This window comes from Artemia franciscana, chromosome 11 (genome assembly GCF_032884065.1).
Source record: "Artemia franciscana chromosome 11, ASM3288406v1, whole genome shotgun sequence".
Lineage (NCBI taxonomy): Eukaryota > Metazoa > Arthropoda > Branchiopoda > Anostraca > Artemiidae > Artemia > Artemia franciscana.
In genome coordinates, this window is record NC_088873.1 from 706,518 (window position 1) to 729,540 (window position 23,023).

Genomic DNA, 23,023 nt, shown 5'->3' on the forward strand with positions numbered 1-23,023 from the left:
GTCAAATAAAATCTATAATAATCCACCTGGAAAGGAATTAGCCTTTAAGAGTGATGTACGCACTCTTTTATTATTCTTAAAAAGATTATGACACATTCCATAGATCTCAGAATTTGAAGTTCTGTTTAAGTAAGAAGAATCCAGTTCACTGCCTTTATTTTAAAAAAGTATTTGATGGAAAACATACCTGGAGGCATCTCAAGTGAACTCGTCAGAGCATCTTTGTTCACAAAATTATTCTCTTGGTAAAACTTTTATTAAACGAAAACACACAGTGTTTTAAATCGATCTGCACTCTATGAAGGCTTGGAGACAACTGGCAACAGGTGTTCTGGTTCTAAACTACTTTATCATATTCTTATGTTGCACGAAAGGAATTGAGCAGTAGACCTCGATTGCTGCATACACACCTGATTTAGCCATCATGCTCTTAAGGGCTCCAAAAGGTTTAGCAGTTATGTTTCTATATACATAACTATTTTTTATATATGGTTGTTCATTATTTGTAGTTAAATTTGTGTTATCAGAATCAGAATCATTTTAATGATGTCAGAATCAGATAATGAGACATCAGAATCCCAGATAATGATAATCACATAATGAGATATCAGATATCAGGATCAGATAATGATATCCGAATCAGAAACATTTTAATGATACAAGCTGTCACAGTCTACTATAAACTCCGACTAAATGGTACCCTTGCTTACAATACAAAAAAGAAGCAGTGGACTAGCACATAACCTACGTGCAGTCCTACACCTCTGGGAAAAATGACCAGGAAGACTAAACGTAACAGTTTGCCTACGGTTAGTAGCCAAATTGTTAGAAAAAGCCGCTAATGGGGATTTTTTCATGAAGTTCAAACGATCCATTATAGCGTTATAGCGTTGCATTAAAATGCCCGGAAAAATGTCATATGTGTGATAATGCGTGCTAAAGAGTGTCATTTGTCAGCCATTGAGTGTAAAAGTTCAAGACACTGTTCACTTTTTCAATAGAAACTCCGTAAACTGCATCCTATAAGTTTGTCATTCACCAAGCGGCAACATCGCCACTGGTTGCAAAGCTTCTTATGATTAATTTCTTCTAATAAAAGACAAATTTGAGACTATTAAACACTATTTTTTTAAAGAAAGAATCAATTTCCTTCCTAATAATAATCACAAAGCGTTGAATTTCATCCAACAACTATGAAATAGCAAGTGATAGTGAAAGAAATGGTAAAGAACAATCAAACTTAACTCGTGACGTTAACTTCATTAATCTCTGATATAAATGCTAACACTGACATATAACAAGGAACAATGAATTGGTAAAGTGTTTCGTGCGTACCCTTTATAGTTCCAATTTATCTTTTTTTTTTTTTTGTTTTTTTTTTTTTATGGCTGGTGGAGTTTTTTTGTATTTATTAGTACTGAGAAGAAGTTTGTAGATTAAACTAAACTGAAGCTCGTGAAGGAGTGGTAGTTTTAAGGTTGATAATGCCGATTCATAAACCTGTATAAGCGTCGCACAGAATCAATTAGACAGCTTTTTTCCCCAAGCTGTTCACTTTAACACTTTAAAGTGGACACTTTAAAGTGGACTCAAGCTGGACACTTTAATAAACGCGTTTTGAGACCATACTGGCTATGCATGACGTATGAAAACAAGAAAAGAAATAATAAATGAAAAGAGAAAAATCAAATAGGTGAAAATAAGGATTTTGTCAGCCAGTAGCAAAATATGAAGATGGAAATCAAGCAAATATTTCGACAAAGACCTCCGCCAAGTCGTCCTCAGTGCTCAAAAAAAAATATAAGAAAGAGGAAACAAATATAAGAAAGAGGAAAACAAATATATATATAAGAAAGAGGAAAAGACAACAAAATCTAACCTTCTTAAGTGAACTCTATACAAGTGGAGAAAAGACACACACACACACCCCCACCTTCACCTGACACCTGTCTTTTCTCCTCTTGTAGAGTTCACTTAAGAAGTTTAAATTTTGTTGTTGTTTTTTTTGTTTTTTTTATATATATATTTTTTTTTTATTTTTTTATTAGCACTGAGGACGACTTGATGGAGGTCCTTGTCGAAATATTTGCTTGATTTTCATCTTCATATTTTGCTACTGGCTGACAAAATCCTCATTGTTTACCTATTTCATTTTTCTCTTTTCATTTATTATTTCCTATCTTGTTTTCATACGACACTTTTAATAACTTGTGTAAATGACTTAAGGGCTCCATACAGGACAAAAATATCGATACGAGGTAAGCCACTTTCAATTGTGACACTGAAAATGAAATCGATGCATTAGGGTAAGAGTGAGAATCGTACAATTTGTCTTTTTAATGATTGTCTCATCATGAGCCTTAAAAGATTTATCAACGCTGAATGTGACACTGAGAATTACAACCGAAGATGCACATAGAAATGGCGAAGGAAGACACAAAATCTCTCTTCAAAAGATAAAAGCGAATTAGCAAAAAAGAAAAGCAAATTGGCGAAAAGGCTTTCGCTAATTTGAAGGCTGTAAATAGTGCATTGGTCTCAAATTTCTTAAATAATGACAATACTTAATTAACTGACCGGAAGTTTTAATGAGAAATCTCAGAAAACATGACAAGTCTTTTATGTGTTTTTAACCTCCTAATTAATCGGCTTTTTTAATTTTTCCTAATCTTTATTTTAGTTCTTTATATATTTCTTATTTGTGCCACATTTTCTGTTACTTCACATAATTTTAAACTTGATAAACTTTCCATATTTATTTTTCTTCGTTTTGTTTTCCTTTTCTCGTATCATATCAATTATTTTCCTTTATATGTTCTTGCGAGACCTGAGATAAATGTACTTGTGATTATTCGGTAATTCTTTGTGATGTAAATGTTCTTATCAAAGTTTGAACTTAGTAGTTTCAATATCTAACGTATGTGATCGCGTGAATTCAACTCGTGTTCACCTTCCATCCTTGTGAAAGCAACCATTTTTTCAACAAAAACTTGAGTTTCTCCATCCACTCTGACACTGACCTCGAGGAAGAGTTGAACTAGTGCTTTTCGTGAAGTTCAGTAAGAAATCGAAGTGAGGAGACATGGAAGGCCAAGTATACTTTCGATGAAAACAAATCCAACACCCAAACACCGGCTAATATGAATGGACGACTTCCATCCAGCTCCTATCTTCTTGAGAATGACACCTATCAATTTACATTGTAATTATTATCTAAAGAATAGATGGCGCGTATGTATCCTTAGATTCCTATTTCGTATTCATGGACATAAACGAAGAGTTACCGACGCTTATTAACTAAATGATTCTGCGAAAATGGATAAGCCGATTCTTATTGGTGACTATACAAAAGTCCAAGGTGACAGAAATGTTTATATCAAAAATACTGTTGTTTGAATAAGAAATTCAACTTCGTAGTATTTTTCATGACTTCCTGTAAGGCTACCAAAATAAGAATTGGTAAAAATTACAAAAATAAGGAGCTGCCTATATTCACCATAGCTTATCAATCAATCAATCATATATATTTAAGCAAAAAACACATAATTACTGTACATAATCTGCCAGGAAAGCACAAAAAGTGCTTGGCTAGGGCAGAAACTTAACTAAAGAATAATTAAACAATCAACAAACAGAAATAACGAATCGACTCAATTTATCAAAAAAGAGAAAAGGGGGGGACGGGGTGACGAAGAGAAAGAAAAGAAAAAGACCGAAAAGAAAGAGGAGGACCGCACGAAATTCAAGTCTAAACAGTATTTCTCTAATGACCCTTACTGCTCGCTTGAAGGTAATAATGTTATTTGAGTTCAAGATTTCTAAGGGGATTAAATTCCAAATAGCTGGTGCAAAAAATCTAATTAAAAAATACCCTCTTTTTATTGACGGTGTCTCGTGGACAATGTCACATGAATTTCGCGTTCCGTAAGTATGCAAATCTTGATTTAAAGTGAATTGATTTCCAAATGATGATGGAAGGAGGTTGTTAAAATAGAAGTAAAGAGACCCACAAGCAAATCCAAGAGGGTGGGGCATGAGCTGTACAACGACCGGATTATTGAAATAACTTTTTAAACACAGAACAGGAAAACGTCTTTTCAATTGGCGTTTTTTGTCCGTAAAATGCTACAGAGCAGCACGGCTTTACAGCATGCATACTCGTATCCTCACGGATAATCAAACTTTAGTCATTAAAGAGCCCTGTCTATACTTAGTTATAAATAGACTATAAAGTTCAACTATCACATCTGCCTCTCCTTTGCCATCTCTCTCCATCCCACATCTCCCTCCCTCCATCGCAAAGTGTAGTGGGTCTGCATACAAAATGTGTTAGCTACAATTATTATGCATATTAAGAAGTAAGAATTGTTTTCTAACTTCACGCTGTCCAAAGACTTTACCCGCCCCCCTAATGTGCAAAAAAAGCATTGATGAGCCATTGATAAATAACAATATAAGAAGCCACGTTGTAATGTTGCGTGTCCTAGTCCTGTCCCTGATTGCATTTGTATTGTTTTCAAAATGGTAAAATGCTTAAAAGTGTAAACCAATTGATTAGTTAATATGAATGGCATCAAATTGAAAAACGCCCTAAAATACTACCAAAAATTTTTCATCTTGCGCGTAGCGCAACCCGCAAAAAAATAGACATGGTACAATTTTGGGACCAGTGGTGCAATTTCAGGGCGTTTTGTGGTACTTTTTCTACCAAAGTGTTGGCAACACTGATGGATGGTATTAAACCTGGTGGTTGGTCAGTGGTGACTAAGTAAAACAGGCTGGATATACAACGTGGCTAAGCGTTAGAAACAATAGGCGATCTCAATGTAACGGCTGCCAGTCCTTAGAAGAGGTAAAATATTTAATAGGAGAGATAGTAGCTACCCTATCTGTATTGAGGTGGGAGAAGAGCGTGCGCATCTGTGTTGGCCCCAGGTGGCTTCTTGCTGCATAGACTTATTTGTAGTATCAGTAGTAGTATCTGTATTTAATTCATCAATATTAATCCCTATTCTAAAAATTCTTATTTTAGCAGATATTTCAAAGAGTAAGATGATAATGCTAGTGAATAAAGGAGCTCCGCGAAACTTGAATGTTCTTTTTCGTATCGTTCTTTTTTCTTATCAATTCTTTTTCGTATCAATTTCGTATCAATTCTTTTTTCGTATCGTTCTTTTCGAAATATTCTTTTTCATATCAATTCAATTTCTTATCAATTCTTTTTCGTATCAATTTCGTATCAATTCAATTTCGTATCAATTCAAATTCTTATCAATTCCTTTTTGTATCTTTTTCGTATTAATTCTTTTTTCGTATCGTTCTTTTCGAAATATTCTTTTTCATATAAATTCAAGTTCTTATCAATTCGTTTTTGTATCAATTTCGTATCAATTCAATTTCTTATCAATTCTTTTTTGTATCAATTTCGTATCAATTCTTTTTTCGTATCGTTCTTTTCGAAACGTTCTTTTTCGTATCAATTCAATTTCTTATTAATTGTTTTTTCGTATCGTTCTTTTCGAAATGTTCTTTTTCGTATCAATTCTTTTTTCGTATCGTTCTTTTCGAAACGTTCTTTTTCGTATCAATTCAATTTCTTATCAATTCTTTTTCGTATCAATTCTTTTTTCGTATCGTTCTTTTCGAAAAGTTCTTTTTTGTATCAATTATTGCCTTTTTATAACAAAAAAACAATATTTATTTCGTTGTAAACTTTCATTCAAAGTCTAGCTGCACCTGCAACTTGAAATCTGTAGAATGGTCTATTTAAGAAACATTTTTGAGAAAAGCAATTGTCAATTTCGCTGTATTCACTCCCCGTAGACGCCATTAGGGTCGGCCTCCTTTTCACTGAAGTAGTCCTTTGGAATGAAACTGTTTATCATGTTTTTAAATTAAGGTCCCTAAATAGCGACGAAGACCACACTGCCTTTCCATCACAAACACCAAAAACAAGAAGAAACAATAGGGATTTTCTCAAGACAGTGGGAAACAAATTAGAATGAATATTTCGGCCCTATGCCCAAGGACCGTCCTCAGCAATACAAAAATATATAAGAAGAAACAACTTACAAGAGGATAAAATCAATAAAACTAAAATGAACAACAGAATTAAAATAAAAATTTTTTTAAAAACTTTTCATTTTAGTTTTATTGATTTTATCCTCTTGTAAGTTGTTTCTTCTTATATATTTGTGTATTGCTGGGGACGGCCCTTGGACATATGGCCGAAATATTCATTCTAATTTGTTTCCCAGTGTCTTGAGAAATTCCCTGTTGTTTCTTCTTGTTTTTGGTGTTTGTAAGATCCCTAATTTTATCAATTTTGAATATATCTGTGTCCGTGGCATATATAAGCCAAATTATAATATTTATGACCATTGTGTGTTGATGGCATACCTAAACGAAACATACTTGCATTTGATCCGCCGACTTTCTTAGTCAATTAAATTTATCTAATAACAAAAAGAGAGAGTACATTAAATTTGGCTAATTATAAAAACTAACAAATGGATAGTGTTATAACTTTTACTTTTCGTCAGAGACGTTTTAATGGTCTTGAAGAGTAAAAAAAAATGCGTTACCGTTTCGTTTATTCTGTTCATCTTATCCTGGAAAATGGCTTGTAATTATAATTTTAAAATTAAAAATATTATAATAAATTAATTAAATTAAATTATTAAAACTAATTAATATAATTGATTATAATTATAATTAGAAATGGGTTCTGCTACGACTGCGTTGCGTAGAAGTCTCAAATCTACACAAGAAAGTTTCATGCTGGATAAGTAATACCACATCAAAAATAGGTTCTAGTGTCTATAGGCGGGGGGGGGGGGTCATTTACCTCTAAGGTTTGTAGATTTAATTATTGTATTAAATTATTTTAATTTTATTTCACATTAAAAGCTGCTTCATTTTGAATGGTAATGGTAAGTAAGTAATCGGATTAACAACGATTTTGGACTGCTAAGGTCCCTGTGTCAGCCCTGCAGTGTCTTGCTACAACCGGGTTTGATCTCTGGGTATTAGCAAGGGAAGGTCAAACCCACTCCTCTACCACGGGAAAAATGGCGATGGTAGGATGTTAATTTACCACATTTGAAAAAGTTCGCATAACTTTGATTTAATGCCTGACAAATTTAGGCATTTTTCTATTAATTAACAAATTAGGAAAATAGATGATCTTTTAGTTACTATAGGGGATCTATAGTTAACCTACTATATAGTTAATTACCTATATATTAACGATCTATAGTTAATCTTCTAATTAACAAATTAGGACGTAATTTCTCTCGTGTAAATTGATATAAAGTGCAGAATTTCATTATGAAAAAATGCATGAAATGAAATGGGACGGAGTGATAACTCACCAGTGGTGATGAACCTAGGCTGCCCCTATGGCAACATTTCGAAAAAATATCAAGGTTTGAAAAAAGCTTTAATGTACTTAATGTGCTTTTTGAATTAATGTCTGTTCTTTTCAATATCCCTAGCTAAGAACTGGAATCCTAAGTTCTTGGGAAATGTTAGTGGCAATGTGCCAGAGTTGCAGTCATGAACTGAATTCATCTATGGGTAGTTAGGTACTAAAAATTAAAAGGGTTGCTTGTTTATACGAATTGTGTTTAAATAAACGCATGAAAAAAGAGGCTGGGAACATTGTTTAACTGTAATTGTTTCGACTATTCTCTTATAGATTATCCAGTGTGTCAATTCTTTTAGTATCTAATTATTACCATCTCTCTCTTTCGTTTCCTCTGTCGCGCTTCTATCTTTTCTTCTTATTTCGCGTTGTATACTTTTTCTTGTTTGTCACATTTGGCTAAATTGTTATCCAATATGTTGTTGTTTTTTAGCATCGGCGCGAGATGCGAAAATCTGCGGGATTAAAATACAAAAATAAAATTGATCAAAAGATTTCCTATGATATCCGCAAGCAGGATGGGCCCCTCATGAAGCCAGATGAATTAGCCGAAGTCTTTGATGAAGAGCCAATGGAAAGCATTGATTCTGAAAATGAAGATAAAAAGCAGCCAAAGAAGAAGATGAAGAAAAAGAAGACAAAGAAAGTGGTTGATTTTAAAGTGGAGGAAATGGCAGCATAAATAAATGAATTTATGAAATAAATTTTATTCTTTAGTGTTTGAGAAAATAGCGAATATAACACACTATAGGAATTCCTAAAAAAAAATCCAGAGTTTTGGGGAGGGGGGAAGGTGCTACCGTAATCTGTGTTACTAAAATGGCTGCCGAGCTTTCATCTTCAGGGGTACTACAAGTTTAAGAAATTTTCTCTGTTTTATTAATCCATCAGGGCATAGCTACGTTTTTTTGTTGTTTTTTTCATCCAGTAAAAATCTGGTATTAGTTTCGTGGAGGGTTAGATTTAGCTAGCGCTAGTTTGACCCAATCAGATAATTCATGCGATTTTATTGGCTGAAAAGTTATATGGAAAATTCGGATTGGTTTAAATTAGCATTAGCTAAATCTCGGTATCAGTAAAACCTCGTTGTGTATAGACTATGACTGAGACCGGTCTAAACAAGTATTTTTCCTGTTCTGCCAAGTAACTTAAGAGCTTTCAGAGCAGCTACTGAGAGTTAGCGTGAATAAAGTAGAAAGATGAAGCTAAAATGGCTTCAATATGGGCTTTGTGTATAATTTATATTTCTCAGGCTAAATAAAATATAACTTACCGAAACAATTTTGTATGCTACTGTACCAAAATTGTTTTTCTCCAACTTTAGAACCTACAAACAAACTGGCTCATAAGATTTTTCAGTGTTTGTAGTTCTGAAAAACTAGTCCTTTTCTGAAAACACAATACCGACGCGACCAGACCATATTAGGATCAGAAAATCCTTAGTTAACCTACAGAAATAAAAAAAAATATTAATTTTTGAAGCCTTCAAAAGTCTTGTACCCGACATGAAATAAAAAAAAATTGCTAATTAAAAATATTTACAATTAATTTTCTAAAAATGCCCAAGCACGCTGAATTCTCAGTAAAGCGCTAGTTTTTTATGAATTCTACTAACATGGAAAAACATCAATAGTCAGCTTATTTGAAACAGTTTTTCAGAAATATGTTTCATACACTCCGAACCAGCAATTTTGCTCATTTTAAGTTTTAACTTCACTCTTTACTTTCATCAGATAGCTATTTTTTAAATGATTTTTTTTTGAATTTTTCTAAATGTAGCTTCCGTCTTAGACGGTGCCCAAAGTAAAGTATTTCAGCTTCCGCCCTTTTGTTTCTATTTCAATTATCATTCCCATTCCCATTTTTTGCAATCCATTTGGGTATAGGTAAGTTTTGAATTTTTTGTGCATCGAGTGAAAATTAGGTGTTGGTATGATCAGAGCCATTCCTGGGGGGGCAACCGAGGCAGGTTGCCCAGCCGTCGTGGTTTGAGGGGTGCTATGGCTGGGTAATTGCCCACTTTGATCCAATTTTTCACCTTGATTCAGCCATTTTCGCTTGTATTTGAGTTCAGGATGAGGTGCTGTAATAAATTTTACCCCAGGCACCACCAACCCTAGGAACGACTCTGGGTATAATGCCAAAAGTAGTTCTTTCCTGATTTTCTAAGTAATTATAGAGCTTTCAGTGACTGTGTATGTGTCAATAAATAAAAAAAAAATAAGCTTTCATAGGCTATGTCAACACAGCCAGGATTTACTGTGTCTTTCTTAAGATTTGTTAGAAAAACTTAACTCACACGTGGCAGAAAGGTTTTGTTTCAATATTTATGTTTCTAAAAACCTTAGGAATGACCTTAGTGGAATGATATATGCAACTGACATAGTAAATGAATTTTTTTTTCCTTTATTGACGCCTGCTCAGTCACTGCAAGCTCTATAAGTACCTGACAAGTCAAGAAAAATACTTGAAAAATTAATTTAAGGCATGATACCAATGCGAAATTCAAATCCATTTAAAGAATTAAAAGTAATGCTAAAGCGGTTATCGATGTAACTATTCAAAGTACATAAATGTTTGATGGGAGGAGGGGGCTTCTAGACTAAATATTTCGCTCTAATTTGACGTCTGTCCCTCGTTAGAGACGACAATGAACTATCCTTTCAGTCGCTGCTGAGACAGGATGTATCCTGTCAAACGCTTATTAACTTTTGAAAAGGGTTCTTTGAAAGTATTATTATATGTTTATTTCTGTTGATTGAATAAAAACTTAAACCTTAACACCATAAACATCCAATTATTTTGACAAATTTTGAAAAGTAACGTGAAACTTTCATGACAGTGCTCATGGCTGTTTCTAGGGTTGGTGACGCCCGATGGAAAATTAGCCTTACACCCATCCCTCTTGTTATGATTTTTTTATGTAAACTAGGAAATGAACAAGGCAGTTGCTGTTTACAAATCTTGCCTGTTGCCCCCAGCCCTCTTTGAATGGCCTCATCATTGCTGTAGCCTACACAAGTAGACTTTCAGCGCAAGTGACAAAGGGAAAGAAGTACATACAGTCCCGGAAACGTGGAAAGTGGTATCAATTCATGAAAATGCAGGTAAGGGGGGAACATTTTTTTTAATCTAGAGGGGAAGTAATTTCGTTGTCTTTTTTCTGAATGACTCCACCAAAAACAGGTGTTTTACCAAAAATCCAAAAATTTATTTTTCAAAGTCTAGGGGAGAGAATCCCCGCCATCATTAACGCCCCTCAGCAAGGACCAAATGGCAAAGCTGCCGAAGGAGGCGGAAAATAACCCCTAATCCGGGTTCTTTCGTTAGTGTACTATATACTTCTAATTGTTGTAGGCATGACTTATTTAGAAAGCATTTTAGCCACTTCGTGAGGGGAGAGATATGCCTGACTATAGAAAAGGTTTCTCTCTATTTTTATGTTTAAGGTGTAGGCTTAATTCTTTAATTAATTTTCAATTATAATTGAGAACCTGCTTTCCAAATTATGTGACATTTTTATAGAATTTAAAAATTCGCTGTTCTAATATCCTGGCCAATGTACTTAGTTTTTTCGTGATCAAAAGCTTTTAATTATTATTTTTTGTTTCTTCTCCCCTGTTTTTGTCCCTCACTCTATAGTTCTCTGTCTCCCATTCTTTCAAAACAGGAGTCCCCTTTACTAGCCTCAACTCAGTGAAATCGCATCTAAGTAGACCCCTTCACCATCTTCAAATCAATACAAAACAATATGTAAGTAGCGTGATCCAAGAACCAATGATAGAAATAATATATAAAAAAAAAAAAATTATATCGATCGTGACTGGATTGCGTCAGTTGATGTAACTCACGTGGCGGAAACAGGTGATTCACATAAGAGAGAAGGACACGGTACTATTGCATCACGTTTCAAACTCTTCGGAATTAATCATATTTCTAAGCTTCTTGTTCTATGGAGACACAAGATTTCTAGGACCTTACTTGGACTCGTTTTTACTGAAGTATTAGGAATAATACTATCAGCAAGGTCATCTGGAATTGTGAGGATAAGTTAAATGGTATGCGCGTGTTACTAAGTAGCAAAAGAAAAATATAAATAAGGGTGTTCATTGGGGATACTTAATTTTTCAATGACAAATGAGGAAAATGACCACAGTTTGGTACGATTAAGCTGATTCAAATTGATGCATCACTGCGATGAGCTGCGTCGGTCCTACGGCTGGGCTATTTTGCGTAGAAGTCTCACATCTACACAAGAAAGCTTCATACTGGATAAGTAATACCATAATATAGGTCCTGGTATTTACAGGCGGGGGGGTCATTTACCTCCAAGGTTTTTTGCCCTAACCCTCACCCCCTTAATTTTGAGAAATACATTTTACTCGGTACTTCATTAAAAACCGCTTTTCTGAGTACTTCCAATGAAAAAAACTGTAAAACATCCCCTTGAGAATTTTGAAAACTATGTTTTGCCCCCTCCCCCTCCTCCGCTAAAATTCTTGCGGATTGATTTCGTTAAAATTGGATGAAGAAATTCTGCAATGAATCTTCCAAAATTCTAGAAACGTTCTGTAATTTCAAATAATATTCCCAAATAACTTTTTTAATATCCTGTAAGTTCCTTAGAAATTCTATAAAACGTCTCTATAACAAGAAATTCTGCAATCCCAAAATCTCCCTGTATGTCAATCTTTTCTGCTAGCTAATTACTGTCTGTAAGGCCTGTGATTTTGCAGTGGAATCACAGGCCTTAAATTTAAAAATGGTTAAATTGTCCAAGAAAAAGGAGGTATCTCTTGGTATTCAACTCTTTAGCTGCTTGAGAAATCACATGACATGGTTTTTGTTGTTTAATTGAAAAAAATGGGAGTACGTAATTGGAGATTCTTATAGTCCGTGGCATAGTAGAAGTATTGAAGTACAACATTTATACTCGGTCCGTAAAGCACTCGTTGATTTTGTGAAAACCTGGAGTTCTGAGCAAAGTAGAAAGAAAAAGCAACTGTATGAGTGGATAATATTCTAGAGTCTATAGGGTGAAGTACCAAACAAACTCAACTTAGGAACAATAGGGAAATTTTTCAATACAGTGGAATTCGATTAAGTGAATATTTGATAAACTTCTTAAACACTTAAAATTTCTTAAACTCCGGTAAAGATAAAGTCCCTGTTACTCGCCAAGTAAGGGTTTATCAAATACAATACGACTGTGACAATTACTATGTTGGCGGAACCCATCAGAATCTAGAAAAACGGCTTCACCAGCATAAAGAAGACATAGACAAGGCATTAATTTCTAATAGTTCTAATAACTCCTCAGATGTTACAGAACAATGAACAGTTACAAATAATCAATAAAGATGATCTAATGAAGGAAATATAAATCATTACTTGGCAATTTAAAAAATTTAGTTTTCATTATAATGAACTTTAAAGTAAATACCGATATAATTATCTTGCAATACTTAGTGAAATTTTTGGTTGATTTTGATTTCCTTGTTATTGAGAATGGCGGGTCCCTGATCTTTGAGATTGGTTTTCCAGCGGTTTTGCATATGTTTTATTCTTAGAAAGTCCTAATTTGCTTTCATTTTTTTGAATTTATTTAGGTTACATTTGCACAGACAGAGACGGTTTGATAATAGTTTAAAAATTTTTAACAATTGTTCAGTATTAATATAGAATGTAGATAGGTTTGATCATTCAGTTTAACATAAATACACGAGGGCCAAAACCAAGGTAGAATAAGTTAGATCTGGAGTTATTTGGTTGTTGTACAATTATTTTTAATAGGCATATATTTCGGGGGTGATACCTAGGACGGGGATACCATAGGAAATTTTTGGTAGGCACGCCACTTGCCTGGTTGGGGAATTTTAAATGCCGAAATCCTATAGGCAAGTGTGTATTCTTCTGATGAGCCTTTGTGTTGGGTGGTTGCCTTTGAATTATTTGTCTTATTTATTGTTTTTAATATTCGGTATATGACGATACGACTATCTATCCATGACTATTATGTATGGTTATGCTGTTTGACCTATGTAATTGAATGGATGAGTAGGGTTAAGACTTTGTTCAAGTACTGATCTATATTGATTACTAAAGTAGGAAAACAGTCTTCCTTTCTCCTTCTGTCTTTCTTTTATGTTTTCTATGGTAATTTTTTATATTTTATTATTATTATTATTATTATTTTTTATAATGTATGATTTTTATGTTTGGTTTTATGATGTGTGTTTATTTCTGTGTTTTTGCTGTTGCACTGGTGATTTCTTTTTTCCCTATACAATCAGAAGAAAACGTGAAGAAAAGTGAAATCCAAGGGAGGTTATCCCTCTTCCTCTCTTTATTTGTCTCTTCTCTCTCGGCTGGGACATATTCTCTAGAGCTTTTTTACAGCCGACCCCGGCAAACTAAGCACATTCTCTAAGCGGCCCAACTCACCAATAATTTGGAGGGGCAAAATTTATCTTTGTAAAATTAAAGGAAGGGGACAGTTCTGACTTCTTCAACGAAAATACCCACAATAATGTACTTTTTAATGAAAATTCCAGGAAAAATATCAGTGGTTCCGAGGGATACAAATACCCCTCAGAACTACTGATTTGCGCCATTCACTTCAATAGTTTTATTGAATCCGTTTCATGTTATATTATTTGGGTCATGATCTATTTTTAAGCTTTTTTTTGTTTGTTTGAATATGGTATATTTTTTCACCCATAGAGACGTAGTGGCAAATGAAGCTTGTGATGTCATTGTTGTTTTTTACCTTGTTTAGAGACCTCACAAGCATTCTGTGAATAATAGCTAGTCCTTAGGTACCAATAGTTAGTCCTTAGGGTACCAAAAACACAAAAATAATAATACTTTCTCCCTCTGGTCCCATTTATTTTATGTCTGTTCATTCTTGAAAACCACGATTTCTAAGATATTCGCGAAACTTTTGAGATTTTTGGGGCAGTATCATGTTTTCGTCAGTTTGGCCACGCTGAACGCTAAACGCTCCACTTGTTGTCTGAAAGAATTTAATCACTAACAGCCTACTAATTCCCAAAGACAACTACAACTTCGTAAGCTGTTTGGAATCTTTGGTTTTCCTGATGTTCCTGTTTTCTTGATTTTCCTGTTTTTCTGATTTTCCTATTTTACTGATTTTCCTGATTTTCCTGTTTTCTTGATTTGCCACGCACGTTCCTTTTATTATTTTATTTTTTTACTTGCCTCCCACTCATACCCAATATGTTTTCATTAAAAAAATGGAACACCCTATATCTCTTTTTTTTAATGTATACTAGCTGTTGGGGTGGCGCTTCGCGCCACCCCAACACCTAGTTGGTGGGGGCGCTTCGTGAACCCCCCCAAGCCCACCCGCGCGCGTAAGTCGTTACGCGCCATATTAGTTACGCGCCATTGTAGTTGTGTCCCTATGTCCCACCTGTGAATCGACCATTCCCTGAGTCGCCATCGTCATTTATATATCCCCCTGTGCACCCCGGCGTCCCCTTTGTAGTTATGTCCCTGTGTCCCGGTCGTCGTCATTTATACTCCCTGTGTCCCGGTGCTTTGTTGATTGCTAATCGAACATTCCTTTTGTCCCGGTCGCTTTCTCTTTGAGTGTCGTCATTTATTTAGATTGTTTCTCCTTTATTTTTCAGTTTTTTTCCTTTTTTTAGTTTTTTTTCTTTTTTAGTTCTTTTAGTTTTTACCTTTTTTAGTTTTTTTTAGTTTTTTAGATGAAAATTTTTTTTAGTTTTTTTCCTTTTTTTCTTTTTAGTTTTTTATTGGTTTTTACCTTTTTTTTAACTTTTTTAGTTTTTTTCGTTTTTTCTTTTTACTTTTTTTTTTAGTTTTTATCTTTTTTATTTTTTTTATTTTTATTCTTAATTTTATTAGTTTTCTTTTTCTCTTCTATTTTTCAGTTTTTTCCTTTTTTTTAAGTTTTTTTTTTTAGTTTTTAGTTTTTTTAGTTTTTTTTTCCTTTTTTTCTTTTTAGTTTTTTATTGGTTTTTACCTTTTTTTTTAGCTTTTTTAGTTTTTTTCGTTTTTTCTTTTTACTTTTTTTTTTAGTTTTTATCTTTTTTATTTTTTTTTATTTTATTCTTAATTTTATTCATTTATATATCCCCCTGTGCACCCCGGCGTCCCCTTTGTAGTTATGTCCCTGTGTCCCGGTCGTCGTCATTTATACTCCCTGTGTCCCGGTGCTTTGTTGATTGCTAATCGAACATTCCTTTTGTCTCGGTCGCTTTCTCTTTGAGTGTCGTCATTTATTTAGATTGTTTCTCCTTTATTTTTCAGTTTTTTTCCTTTTTTTAGTTTTTTTCTTTTTTAGTTCTTTTAGTTTTTACCTTTTTTAGTTTTTTTTAGTTTTTTAGATGAAAATTTTTTTTAGTTTTTTTCCTTTTTTTTCTTTTTAGTTTTTTATTGGTTTTTACCTTTTTTTTAGCTTTTTTAGTTTTTTTCGTTTTTTCTTTTTACTTTTTTTTTAGTTTTTATCTTTTCTATTTTTTTTTATTTTTATTCTTAATTTTATTAGTTTTCTTTTTCTCTTCTATTTTTCAGTTTTTTCCTTTTTTTAAGTTTTTTTTTTAGTTTTTAGTTTTTTTAGTTTTTTTTTCCTTTTTTTCTTTTTAGTTTTTTATTGGTTTTTACCTTTTTTTTTAGCTTTTTTAGTTTTTTTCGTTTTTTCTTTTTACTTTTTTTTTTAGTTTTTATCTTTTTTATTTTTTTTTTATTTTATTCTTAATTTTATTAGTTTTCTTTTTCTCTTCTATTTTTCAGTTTTTTCCTTTTTTTAAGTTTTTTTTTTAGTTTTTAGTTTTTTTAGTTTTTTTAGTTTTTTTAGTTTTTTAGCTTTTTTATTTTTTTTATTAGTTTTTAGTTTTTTTTGTAGTTTTTGCCTTTTTTTAGTTTTTTCAGTTTTTTTTTTAGTTTTTTCTGTGGATCCACAGATCCACAGATCCACAGACAACTTATTTTTATATATATAGATATAGTCGTGTAAATTTCCTCTAAATTCATTCAAATAGGCATATTTTATTTTTACTGTCCTTGGTACTTTAAATATGCTAAAAAAGATCCCAGTTTACAGTGTTTGGTACTCTCTCTCTCTCTCTTTCTCTCTCTCTTTATATATATATATATATATATATATATATATATATATATATATATATATATATATATATATATATATATATATATATATATATATATATATATATATATATGTGTGTGTGTTTGTGTGTGTGTGTGTATATATATGCCTCTCTCTCTTTTTGTGTGCCAGTGTTTCTTATTTTAAAACAGGTAAAAAAATTGAAACAATTCTTAAGTAAATAGCGACGATTATTGTTCTTAATTGTGCTTGTTTGATAATTTTTAAGTAAAAAATAGATTCTAAGTTCAAGAGAAAATTTCTCTGTTCAAAAAAATTCGGTTGTCACCAAAATTTTTTTTCTAAGTTCAAAAATCTACCTGAGTTCCCCCAAGAAACTCTAAGTTCCAAAAGATATTCCAAAAAGTTACAAAAAACGCCTATAGCCGTCAGGGTAAGGGTTTTAAGTTATACCTTGTGGGCGTATTAGGCTTATACAGAAAGAATGATTGTATAAACTGCGGAGGGGCTCACTAGGAATGCTAACCAGAAGTTTTAGTTTCATTTTGAGATTCGGAGTGATGGGGGGGGGTGGATACCCCCTCTTCCACACCTCGTATTTTGCCGAAATACATCGAGTAGAAATTTTTAGAAGGCTACTTGTCGCCGTAGAAACTTCAATATGCGCTTTTTCAATTGGAAATTGAAAGGGCTAGTGCTCTTTTTAACAGTCAAAAGCAATTTTAGGGCAACTAACCCCCTTCTACGCCCACCGTTTCCACAAACACAACCAATCGAAATTTTGAGATAGCCATTTTGCTCATGAGATAGCCATAGCGTTTTGCGTTGTAATTGAAAGGTCCGGAAATTATGTCTTTGAGTTTGACAACCCCTCGTAGCCTTCAGGGAGACGATTTTAAGTTATGCCCTGGGGGCATATAAGGTATCATGGGCAGGGCTATAGCGCTGCCTAAGTAAAAAGGGCACTATTTTTTGTATAGACTATGACACTTCTTATCGAAGGAGTTGTCGTAGAAACTTCGGAAAGAGCTCACTCGATCGTCGAAAGGGACTGGAGGGCAACTAGCCCCCCTCCCACGCCCACCAGTCCCCAAAAACATAGAAACAAAATTTTGAGTTAGCTATTTTGTCCAACGTAATGGAAAAAGTGGGAAATTATGTCTTTAAGGATGACAACCCCCACATCCCTCAAGTCAAGGTAAACTATGCCCTGGGGCATATAAGGTTTATATAGAAAGGTTGACCGTGTACACTTCGGACGGGGTTCATTGGACTGGTAATCAGAAATTCTAGTGCCCTTTTTAAGTTTCATAGTGATCGGAGGGTGGATAATCCCCCCTGCAAACCTTCTAATTTCCCAAGATGCATACGATAGAATTTTTGAGATGACCGTTTGTTGTCGTAGAAACTTCGAAAACGGCTCATTCGATTGGAAATTGAAAATGCTAGTGTCCTTTTTACTAGTCAATTGTGATTGGAGTGCATCAAGTCCCGCCCCCCTCGCCCATCAATTCCCAAAACATATCTAAACAAAATTTTGAATAAATGAAATTCAAAACGAACAGAAATTAAAATGAATAGCCAAGTCAAACTCAGAGCAAGCAAAAATTAACATGAGTAAGGTGGATAACCCCTATGCCTTCTCAAAACCAAAACACAATTTGCACTTTACTTAAAACAAATTACTTTTGAAATGTTTTCACCTTTCCTACTTTCATAAATAAAAAAATAATAAAAAATATCAAAACCTTAAGGTTTTGAGAAGGTTTTAAGGAAGAAATGTCATTATATGTCAATTAAACTGACAATCCACGGTCATTTGTTTGTTTTTTTCAGTAAAGCGCCAATTGTGTTCTGGTCTTTAGAAGGCATAAGGATTATCATCCCTACCCATGCTAATCTTTGCCTTTTGTTAGTTTGACTCGCCTCTTTATTGTAATGTCTGTTCGTTTTGAGTTTCATTTCATTTATTTATTGATAGTGATTTGTGGTAGTTCTACGCTTCGAAGATTATTTGACTTTATTTTTGCTCAATCTTGGCTTAATGGAGCTCTTTACTTTTCTTTGAAAAACTTGTCTTGTGGAAAAAGTTTTTTAAATTAATCAAATTTAGAAACAGATTAATTTAGAAATATTTGGTAACTAATATCATTTTTGTTTATGACTAATTTTATGATAGTTTAGGTGAATTCTAGTCTTATCTTGCCTTTACATTTCTTTGTCAATATTTAAAATTACGTAAAAGATTAAAGGTCATATTAATCAACTACAAAGTACTTTTATAAATAAATTTTCTTGTTTGATAATACTGGTATATCCAAATCCTATTGTTTACATCGTTGACAAATTTTCTAAATTAGAATACTATGGCTTAACAATGCTTGTTAAAACTGAATATCTTGCCAACAAACAAAGCGGGCATTTTTTAATTTTTTTTAGCGGGAGGTTGAGCATGGTACCTAGATGGGTGGACGCAAATTCTTGAAATTATCAAACAGATGAATTATAAGTAAAGTGTAGGAATTTCAGAGGGTGGGTGGGCAGGAAGACCTTACGCATGCGCACAATTTCTTGCGTGAACATAGGATTATATTTGGTACATGAGTGCCGTCACGAATGGTCTATCAGGAATTTACCCCACCTCCCGTTTGAAGACAAAAGACATACCGGTACAGATATAGCCTGGCTAAAAGCATAAAACTCTTTAGAAGTTATTTTCTTGTTAAATACAGCTTTTTTCACCTCTCACTCCCCAAGAAGGTAAATATTTCAGGGGGGATTAAGTCTATTCGGAGACTTCATTCGCAATTCAGCGTTATCTGTTTATTTAGTTTTTTCTTAGCCTTAGGTTGTGATTCAAATTATGCTGGGTTTTTCGTAAAATATATTACATTAGGGTGAAACGCAGGGAGACCTAGAGGCCACCAACCCCAACGAAATTCTAAAATTTCTAAAACTTCTGGGAGCTTCTCATTCAAACCATTAAATAAAATTTGTATCCTGGCTCCTCCTCCTCAAAAAAAAACAATTCTGCGTAAATGACTTTACCCCACGATGTACTGTCCAATTTTTCCACTGGTAACACAATCGATGGACGCATCATGGGACGGATGAAAGAGTGAAGCCACGGACAGAATGGAGGGGGTAAGTGCACATGGCTCTGTTGGCTGTTGGCCACAGGTGACTTGGTGCTGTAATGTTCTGTTAGTAGTAGTAGATAACGGATTTTACAGAATCTGAAAAATAGAACTGGGTTGCTAAAATTTAAGTCTTGATTACTGTTTCACGTAGAGTTAAATCAGTTATAATGAGACTCAAAGCCACAAATATGTTTTGCTCAGATTTTGTCCCTTCTTCCAGCCCTGAAAAAAATATCTTATTCTGAGACTTCTATGACCGGAGCTTAAGGCTTATGATCCCTTTGATTTTCCAACTGGCACATAGCTATAATTTGTACCATAAAGAGAAGATAGCTATGCCATTAGATAATAATATTTATAATTGTTCTTAGAGAATGATTTAAACTTGCTTGATAAATGGGTAACTTTTCTCCTTTTCACAAGTCTAGTTGCTAGACCTTTCATTTATGCTGATAAAAATGGCTATCTCAAAATTCTTGTTAGGGAAAGGGGGCATGGAAGGGAGAGTAGTTACCATCTAATCTTTTTGTTCACTTGAAAAGGGTAGTGGAGCTTTTAGTTTCCGTTCAAATCATCCCACTTCCCATTTCCCAATCCCCCACGCCCAACATTTCCCCGAACACTTACATTAAGACTACTACAAATGTTTCAGCTCTTTTTATAGCTTTTCAGTGTGCTTAGGCAGAGTGGAGTGAGATGTCAATACAAGTTCAAAATTATTTACTAGGGGAATTCCATTTCGAAATAATATAAAAATAATAAGAGCTTTGGTATCAGAATTCTAATCCTAATCCAAAGTTAATCCTATCTGAAATTAATCTTTACTTTGATTATTATTTTCTGTTCATAAAAGTCATGTCTGACATCACCCTGTTTTCACTTCCCTGCTAATTTGAGGCGACGTGGAAAAATTTTTCTGCCCCCGATCATATTCAACGCACTTCAGACCTGACATCATGAAGAATACAAGACTCAATTCTCAAACAAGGCAAACCCTCAAAATTATCCTGAGTAACTCTCAAAACATCATCACATACTAATTGCAGCAATATTTGTAACCTACATTGACTGATTGGTTGATTGATTGATTGACATTAATGGTTGGTACCTAATAGATGCAAATATCCTAGTGTTAGACCCACAGGTTTGACCCACCGATTCGATTTGTTTAGTCCCAGGTTGCATAAAGTTCACTTTGGCAGAAACTGCAATACTTTCGGGCCAGCACCGATGTTTTCAATAATCCATTATTTATTATCAATATTTTTTAATATCCAATACAGTAACCCTTTCAAGAAATTAAAGAGAAAAAAACAGTTTTTTTTAACTATTTTTGATTATTAATCAGGTCGTCCCGGAAAATCTGGCTCCCTCTAGGTGGTTTCAGGCACCATCCCCTCTCCCCACTCTGCATCCACCGACACTCTTTCATGACAGGTTATTCATGGAAAATTCCCTTCCTCCATGAAAAATTCCTCCAGGAAAAGATCCTCCCACGTAACCTTCTCTCCCTGACCCCCCCCACCAGAAAACTTCTGTATACTTCCCAATAACCAATAATAAATATAAACAATGGGCAAAGCTCACAACTTGCAGGCCTTCCCCCGCTGTGGGGGATTAAGTCATCCTCAAAGACATATTTATCAAGTTTTTGACTATGCCAAATGGCTATCTCAAACTTTTATCAGGAGACATTGGGGAAAATGAGCGCGGGAGGGGGCTTAGCTGCCCTCCTATTTTTAGTCACTTTAAAAGGACACTAGAACTTTTATTCCCATTCGAATGAGACCTCTTACGATACTCTAAGGCCACTCACCGCTGGAACGATAACTCCTGGAAAGAAAAAAAAATAAGAAACACGCATACATGATCTTTCTTCTGGCAAAAAATGCAAAATTCCACATTTTTGTAGATAGAAGCTTGAAACCTCTGCAGAGGGGTTCTCTGATACGCTGAATCTGGTGATGTGATTTTCATCAAGATTCTGTGACTTGAGGGGGCTGTTTCCCCCGTTTTCGAAAATAAGGCGTATATTCTCAGGCTCTTAAGTTTTGATGGATTGAACTAAACTTGGTGAAACTTATATATTTGAAGTTAGCACAAAAATGCGATTCTTTTGATGTATCTATTGGTATCTAAATTCCGTTTTTAGAGTTTCGCTTACTATTGAGCCGGGTCGCTCCTTACTTACAGTTCGTTACCGCGAACTGTTTGATAATTCTTCAGAAAAAGGGTATTAATTTCTGCTTTTCGAGAAATTTCAACTTTATCCTATGATACGTCACTTATCCGGTTTTCTTTAAACTTTTTTTTTTTTTTTTTTTGAACAGTCAGACAAATGTCATTCTCTTTTTGTCACCCTTAAGTTCTTTTATGTTACAAAGATATAGCATGGGATCCCACAGCGGGTGAACTTTTCCTTTCTGTGCTGTATATCAGCCTTAAGGTTGATGATTAAGGTATATGATTAGGTAACTAATACGAACTACGAACCATCAGTTTGTGGTGTGTGACACAAAATTCCTTTTGCATGCATTCTCATTGCGTAGTTATCAGATTTCCTATTCTGTTTCGTAACATTAAAATACTAAATAAAATAAACGTTGAGATTATTAACTATTCTCAGTAAAGCAAAAAAAGACAACAGTTTAGCGTGAAAAGTAAAGAATTAACTACTTAAACCTGAGGATCACTCGTCTATTTCACGGAAGAAGCAAACAATTATATTTACATGGTGAAAAATCGGTTGTGTTAAATAAACACGTTATTTTTCAAATTCAAGTAAAACGACGTTAGAAGTTAAAAATAGCAAAAATTATTTCGAAAAAGAGTGGGGAAGGCTGTTGCCCCCTCAACTCCGTACTAGCAGCTTTGAAGTGGTTGGGATTTACTGAAAACTTAGTATAATAAAGCAAGTGACCAGTTCACGAGGGAAAGGGGCTCAAGACCTTTAAGGAGGGATTCAGTATATTAATCTTTAGTATTTTTTAGTCATCAAGTCACCAAAAAGGGTTAGTTGTTCATGGTTATTTAAATTATCACGAGGAGAGGAATATATCTACCCGTTCCTCATATAGGTTAAGGACGTTCTTGCTTCTGATATTTTATTCGAAACAATTGAATTTTCGTACCTACACCTCCAATATTCAATATTTTCTGAAAGCTCCCCGAAGGAAGAGGGACGTCTGAGAGTCAATAAGGGGTAAGCCCAAGGCCGTATCCAATTTATGGGTAGGGGGTTGACCCCCCCCCGAAAAAAAATGTTTTCCTGACTCGGAAAGGCGTAACAAAAATAGATATAAACTGATTTCTTATATATTTTTTGAGGATTTTTATGCG

General features: G+C 34.0%; 1 protein-coding gene and 1 long non-coding RNA gene across 2 annotated transcripts in view; one reads left to right on the top strand and one right to left on the bottom strand.

The window, feature by feature from the left end:
* The window catches only part of LOC136032653 (ribosome biogenesis protein BRX1 homolog), a 38,998-nt gene extending 30,868 nt beyond the window's left edge, over positions 1 to 8,130 (top strand). Inside the window, exon 7 of the mRNA XM_065712938.1 lies at positions 7,860 to 8,130. Within this exon, the coding sequence (XP_065569010.1) occupies positions 7,860 to 8,108 (249 nt within the window). The 3' untranslated portion in view covers positions 8,109 to 8,130. The remainder of the gene's footprint in view (positions 1 to 7,859) is intronic.
* Positions 1 to 23,023, bottom strand: part of LOC136032654 (uncharacterized) — a 30,387-nt gene that overhangs the window by 5,902 nt on the left and 1,462 nt on the right. Inside the window, exons 2-3 of the long non-coding RNA XR_010618754.1 lie at positions 19,593 to 19,780; positions 8,700 to 8,874 (exon numbers count right to left, since the gene is read on the bottom strand). This is a non-coding gene — a long non-coding RNA (uncharacterized LOC136032654). The remainder of the gene's footprint in view (positions 1 to 8,699; positions 8,875 to 19,592; positions 19,781 to 23,023) is intronic.